Here is a 7,455-nt window from a genome sequence, read left to right as displayed (position 1 = left end):
GGTGGTGGTAGTGGGAGGTAAGACGGAAAAAACCAGACGAAAAAAAAGCTTGACGAAAAAACACCGTGGAACGGAGACTACCGACTCCTTCGTCGGGAGTAGAGATTTTCGTAAAATCGGTTATTTGTTTCCTAATTAATGTGATTGAGTGATTTTTCTTAAAATCAATTATTTGTTTTTTAATTAATGTGATTGAGCGACTTAAGGTAAGGTCAATTAATTTATATTTGATCTTTAGAGATTGATCGTGATTGATTTTACATTATTAAATAACTTGCGCCAGCATGGAAAGTTCTGATCCATTTGGATTTCTTTCATTGTGTGAAAGGGTGACGCGAAAATAAACCGGTGAAGTGAGGAAGGGGACGAAAAAACCTACGAAAAAACCAGCAAAGGTGGGAGGTGGGACGAAAAAAAACCCGAAACAGAGACTATCAACTGCTCCATTAGGAATAAAGATAGCATGCTCTACCATGTGGCTTTATCAAGACAAGTTAGGTTATATCTACATTCGGAGGTTCGTATGGAAGAAAAAAAATCTACCTAGGAAGTGGTAGCTTGATTTTTCTTCGAAACCTTCATTTCTTCAAGATCAATCGAAACCACCCATTTCTCACCATATTGCCATGCATTTTCTTAATAAAATATCGCCATGTTTATACTTTATACAGAAATCAATAGATATATTCCCATATGGTAAAAATAAATTAATACCTTGTTCTAAAAAAATTAATACCTGCCAGCGCAGAAAATTATACAGTAATGTTTCCCTTCATATTTTTTTTGCATGGAGTTTTCCTTTCATACTACTCATTTAGAGGTAGTACATTAAGGCGTATATAATCACCAGCCAAATGGTCAAGAGAGGGCTGTATTAATACGTACGGGGACTCGGTGGGATCGATTACTGTCCTCCACATAGCAAAACGACCAAGATACTTGAGTAGGAACAATGGAGTGCCACGGTACTGTTAGTTTGGTCGTGCTCGTGCTCGTGCTGCTCCGGTGGCCGGCGTCGAGCTCTGCGTGGGCGCCGGTGTCGAGGACCATCACCGTGGACAGTGAAGGGCGAGGGGATTTCAGGAGCATTCAGTCGGCGGTGAACCTCGTCCCGGACGGCAACCGCGAGTGGGTCAGGATCCACGTCCGGGCAGGGCGGTACAGGTTCGTCTTCTACATACTTTTTTGGCATGGTGATCAACGTAGATAATTTTACACAATTTAGGACCAAATTAACCTTGGCTAAACCATTGATTAGTGGCAAGTAAATCATTTAGGCTTGCAAAGGAAGAGATGAATGCAATCAAGGGAGAAATACTTTCCTTTTCTTCTCTATAATGAAAGATACATGCAGTCAGGGGAAGGATACTTTCCTTTTCTTCTCTATAACGAGAGATTCTTTCTTTTTTCTAGAGATTCTTTCTTTTTTCTAGAGGGCTCAAAACGGAATTACGAGGAATTAAAAGAAATGCACCTTGCATTGTGAAATTTTATAAAAAAACAAATACATCTTATATAAAATAATGAAGGGAGTACTAGGTAGTTCGGCATTGCTTCAACATGTGGTAAGCAAGTATGGTTATGATGGTACATGTGGTGCATGCAGGGAGAAGGTGACCATCCCAAAGGAGAAAGGCTACATCTTGCTCGAAGGGGAGGGCCACTTGAGCACGGAGATCTACTTCGACGACCACGCCCACGGCAGCACCGACGGCCTGATGTGCCGCGGCACCGACGCGATGCAGACATATGAGACCGCCACCTTCAGTGTCTACGCCAACGACTTCGTTGCCTGTGACATCGCCTTCACCAACACGCACAACGGCGTCAACAAGAGCCACGTCACCCAAGCGCTCGCGGCGCTGGTCGACGGTGACCGGATCGCCTTCCACCACTGTGCCTTCAACGGCTTCGAGGACACGCTCTGCGACAACACTGACCGGCACTACTTCCGTGAGTGCTTCATCAAGGGCGGCGTGGACTTCATCTTCGGCTACGCCCGGTCCATCTACGACGGCTGCACCCTCGTGTCCAACATACCCCCGCGGTACGGCCGCCGTCGTGCTGGGTGGGTGACGGCGCACGCTAGGCGCCACGCCGGCGACCCCGGCGGTTTTGTGTTCAAGGGCGGGGAGCTCCGAGGCACCGGGCGCCAGTATCTCGGACGCGCGTGGAACAAGTACGCCACCGTCGTCTACTACCACGTGAACATGTCCAGTGTCGTCGTCCCGAAGGGGTGGGCTCCGTGGTACGCTGGCAATGATACTAACAATGTCCTGTTCGCAGAGGTTGGGTGCACCGGCCCCGGGTCAGACATGGCCGGAAGAGTGCCATGGGAGAAACATCTCAGCAAGGCAGAGGTGAAGAAGTTTGTGGACATGAGCTTCATCGATGACGGCTGGCCACTAGTAGAAAAAAGCCCTTTAGTCCCGGTTCGCAACAGTCTTTAGTCCCGGCTGTGCAACCGGGACTAAATATGCGCGACTAAAGACCCCCCCTTAGTCGCGCCTCTTACGGACCGCGACTAAAGGCTTTAGTCCCGGTTCTTGTGGCTGACCGGGACTAAAGGCCCGTCCACGTGGGCGCCCGTGGTCCGTCGGGGCGGAGGACCTTTAGTCCCGGTTCTCGTGGCCAACCGGGACTAAAGGGCTCCTCCGCAGGTTTAGGGTTTTAGCCCCCCTAAACCTGGTTTCTTTTTAGTTTGGAGTGTTTTATTTCTTTTATATTATATTTTGTGTTTTATTTTAATTTTGATAAAGTTTCAGTACACATATTTTACGCTACTATATACATGCATATGAAATTTCAAACAAGAAGAATTCAAGAGGAATATATAATATATATTCAAGCTCGGGTGACCATATACAACTTCGAACAAGTTTCCATACACAATTAGGATGGATGACCATATACAACTTCGTACAAGTTTCAATCTCGGGTATGCATATAAATTTCTTCGTCCTCGGTATAGTGTTCTCCTTTAGGATTGATGACTTCCCTCATGAAAAATCCTGCTAATTCTTCTTGAATTGGTCGGAAGCGAGCTTCTGGACTAAGCCTCCTCCGCAAGTTATCCGTCGCGTTCCGCACGCTATCTGATGCCTTCCGCTCAGTGGTGTGTCTCCGGATGTTCTCACAAACATAGTATCCACATAGATTGGTCCCCGGTGGCTGCTTATCCACATTAACTAAGCTTCTGAAATCTAGCTCATGTTTGAATTCACCGACAATTTCTTCTGAGAACCGTCTCCAAACCCTACAGGGCAAAGAAAATTAAATGAATAAGGGAGTTATTAGTTACTTGATATTAGGAAATGAACGAAAGAGACCGATCGATATAGAGCTCAAATGATTGAAAATAATTACTTTTGCAGCATTTTTCTCATGTCGGCCCAACGCTTTGGATCCGAATCCATAGAGTCCATGATTAGAACTCTGGAGGTGTGAAGTTCAATATTTAGCAGAATCCAGTGGAACCTGCGGACACGTTACATGCACAGTCATGCATAACTCATCGATTAGACATACCATGCATGGAGTAAACAAAAGAGAATGGGCACAAGAGAGAAACACTCACCCAAAATGGTAAGAAAATAGAATATGACTTTTGAGTTGATGCTTTCTAAGAAACTTGTACAGGTCTTTCTCCACGTCTTCGGGGTGATGTTGTAACACATGTCCATTAACGATATGTGGGTCAATGAACCCAACATCATGGATGTTTCTTATTTTGCATTCCCAAATCTTCAATCTGCATAATAGCGTACGCAACAATATAGTTAGGACAATATATATATATAGTGCAGGCAATGAAGAACGAGATGAGGTAGAAATAAATCACTTACAGAACGTAGCAACTCAGCATAGATTTGTCGAGGTCGCGCAGATTGAACAGCTGGAACAATTCACTCATATGAACTTCTACAGAGTACCGTTTGGTGTGATGCTCATCTGTAACATCCGCATAAACATATTCTTTGTCGGCCCATGTTACAAATTGCTTGTACCAACGTAGCAGATTTCGCATTTGTGGTGGTAGACTCTTTTCCCGCGCAGGCTCGACGAGAGGCCCATTCCGCACATATTGTAATGCTATCTCACATACTGGCGCATCCTCAAGGCATAAGAAGGCACGAAGAGTCAAACCCATCTCGGACGCTTGTTTCATGGCACCCGCTACAGTCAATCCAAGTGCTGCCGCAACTGCTATGATCTCGGGGTCCTCTTCCGGACCGGTTTTCACTATGAGCGGGGGGATCGATTGTTTCTTCTGCATCCCGAGCTGGTCAACTTGTTTCCCGCTTTTTTTACTTTCTTCTTTCTCCTCCTTCAATATTTTTGCTTGCCTACGAAGTTCATGTCCATAGTCGTCAGGCATATTCAGCTCGGCTTGGGACGGTGTCGTCAAAAAATCCTTAGCCCACTTCTTTTGCTTCTCAGTGAATACTTGCTTGGGCTCAGGCTCTTTTTTCGCCTTCATATCCGCCTTCCATTTCTCATAATCAGCAGACGCGGCCAATTTGGTTTCAGCTTCACTAAGTTCCCCAGGCCTTGGGAGGAGAGGCTTCAGTGATGGCTCCGGTACCCTTGTGGTCTTAGGTACATAAGGGTCCAGGTTAATAGTCCAGGAGCGGGTTTCCTTGCTGTCCGCCTGCTTCTGCTTCTTCGCCGAAGGTGGATTGGGGGGCGTCGTTCCCGCCGGAGGAGGATTGGGGGGCGTCGTACCCGCCGGAGGTTGTGGATCGGGGGACGGCGTCGAATGGCGTGAAGGAGGTGTAGGTGAACCACCACGACCACCACCACCGCCACCACCACCACCACCACCACCATCGGAGGGGGGTGGACTTGCTAGCCTTGGCGCCTCGCCTGGAAACACTATGTACTTCTTTTTCCATAGAATGAACTGGCGCTTGACATCTCCAAGTCTTCTCTCCCCTTCGGGTGTAGGTTTGTCAATCTCCAGGTCCTCAAACCCTTGGACTATGTCTTCCACCGTGACACGAGCATAGCCATATGCAATGGGGTTGTTGTGGTGGAGTGCTCCAGGTGTACAGGGTAAAGCACTGCCGCTAGCTACCTTCGTGGAAACGTTCCCCACGGGATAATGCAGATCACATTCTTTCATCTCCTTTACATCATCCACGGGGTAGTGAGGCTCCGGTGCACGAATCTCGATCATCGGTGCACTAGCACCAGGCGGGGCATCCGTGGAAGCCACGCTGCTTCTCTGCTGCTGGCTTCCGCGATCCGCTTCATGATCTTCATGCGGCCCTGTAGCCGATTTTTCTTTCACTAGTTCATGCACGGTCTGCTTCAACTCATGGAGTTCCGATGCAAACTTCGTCATAAGATCTGCATCCCGGTCCGTCTTTCTCTTACGGCTTCTGTAACAGTACGGGTCATTGTCCTGGGAAAACCCTACTTTCCACGGAACTCTGCCTTTGCCTCGTACACGTCCTCCGTGTTCATCATTCCCGAGGGCTGTTGTCAGTGCGTCTTTCTCTCTGTTGAACTTGATCAAGCCCTCTTGAGCTTGGGTCATTGCGTCAATAAGGGCTTGGGTGGGAGCAAACTGTCTCTGCCGGTGAACACACACCCCTGTCTCCGGGTCTAGCGATCCCCCATGCCCGTACCACCAGCTTTTGGCCCTTGGGTCCCATCCCTCTGTACCTAGAGGGATTCCTCGCACCCTCAGGTCCTCCTCCATCTTCTGCCACCTAGGCTCCGAAAGGCGGTATCCTCCTGGCCCCATAATATGATGGAACTTTTTCTTACTCGCATTATCCTTATTTTTTTTCGATATTTCCTTGAAATGCTCCGATTGCTTTTGCCTCACAAATTCTGGCCAATCATCTTTCAGTTTCTCATGTTGTCCATTGAAATCCGGAGTCTTGCCCTTGTTGACATAGTCACGGGTTAAATTTTTCTTGAAGTTCCGGAATGCTTCGCCCATCTTCTGAAGAGCGAACTCTTTAACTAGCCTCCTCCTCTGACGTCCACCCGGAACCTCGTTACCGAATTCATCGACTTTGTTGTATTCCGGAGGTAGAATGAAATGTTCCATAAGCTTTCTCCAGCAATCCTTTTTCATTCTCTTGTCGACAAAACTGAAACCAAGACGTGCCTTCTTTGGCTCCTTCCATTCCTGGACGGTGATCGGGACGTTGTCTCTAACAACGACTCCGCATTGGTTGATAAACTTTGAGGTGTGCTGTAGGGGCTTGCCGGTTTCACTGACAAACTCAATGGCATATGTTTCTCCTGTTTTCAACGCCTTGGATTTGCCACGCTTTGTCGTACTCGATCCGGAGGGCTAAAAAAAGAAAGAGAGTCGCGCGCGTTAATACATATGTATTCACATTTCAGTAAGTTTGTATCACGAGAGGCTCTCAATGTATATATATACCTCGCCGGAGGTGGTTGCTACTTGCAATTCGAGATCGTCGGTTGTTGACGGTTGACCTCCGTCGACAATGTCCGTTCCTTCACCTTCTTGATCATCGACAATCTCTGTTCCACCGTCAAGGTTCAGATAAGAAGAGACTACATCCTCTTGTTGCTCATATTCTGAGCCCGGCACATAAGGAATCTCGTTGTTGATGATGCCCATTAAATAACGTTCAGCCTCCGGATCCCTAAGCGGCTCGGTTCTATCGTCCGCCATATGTCACTCCTGCATGTAGTAAAAATTCTTTAAGTATAAAGGAATTAAAAAATAAGATTAAGGGGACATAGAGGAGGAGGAATTAAAAAAATAAGATTCTTTAAGTAAAAATTCTTTTTTTCTTCTTCTTCCTTTCTTCTTCCTCTTTCTTCTTTCTTTCTTCTTCTTCCTTTCTTCTTCCTCTTTCTTCTTATTCCTTTCTTCTTCTTCCTTTTTCCTTTCTTCTTCTTTCTTTCTTCTTCTTCCTTTCTTCTTCTTCCTTTCTTCTTTCTTTCTTCTTCTTCCTTCTTCTTTTTTCTTTCTTTCTTCTTCTTCCTTTCTTCTTCCTTTCTTCTTCTTCTTTTCTTCTTCCTTTTTCTTTCTTCTTTCTTTTGGTTTTCATTTGGTTTTCATTTGGTTTTCATTTTTTTCTTCTTCCTTTTTCTTTCTTGTTTTTTCTTCTTCCTTTTTCTTTCTTCTTTCTTTCTTCTTTCTTTTTTCTTCTTCCTTTTTCTTCTTTCTTTTTTTCTTCTTCCTTTGATTTTCTTCTTCCTTTCTTTTTCTTCTTCCTTTTTCTTTCTTGTTTTTTCTTCTTCCTTTTCTTTCTTCTTTCTTTTTTTCTTCTTCCTTTTTTTCTTCTTCCTTTTTCTTCTTTCTTTCTTCTTTCTTTTTTTCTTCTTCCTTTTTTTTTCTTCTTTCTTTTTTTCTTCTTCCTTTGTTTTTCTTCTTCCTTTGTTTTTCTTCTTCCTTTTTTTTTGTTTTTTTGTTTTCTTTTTTTTCTTCTTCCTTTGTTTTTCTTCTGTTTTTTTGTT

General features: G+C 45.3%; 1 protein-coding gene across 1 annotated transcript; it reads left to right on the top strand.

Moving 5' to 3' along the window:
• Positions 1–952: 952 nt before the first annotated feature.
• LOC141040758 (probable pectinesterase 66) lies at positions 953–2,450 on the top strand. The gene is made up of 2 exons (XM_073506874.1): positions 953–1,164; positions 1,607–2,450. The coding sequence occupies exons 1-2, from the start codon at positions 953–955 to the stop codon at positions 2,448–2,450; spliced, it is 1,056 nt and encodes a 351-aa protein (XP_073362975.1).
• Positions 2,451–7,455: the final 5,005 nt, after the last annotated feature.

The sequence above is a fragment of the Aegilops tauschii genome, chromosome 2 (assembly GCF_002575655.3).
Source record: "Aegilops tauschii subsp. strangulata cultivar AL8/78 chromosome 2, Aet v6.0, whole genome shotgun sequence".
NCBI lineage: Eukaryota > Viridiplantae > Streptophyta > Magnoliopsida > Poales > Poaceae > Aegilops > Aegilops tauschii.
Note: the sequence above shows the minus strand (reverse complement) of the source record. Positions and strands in the feature narration are given on the sequence as shown.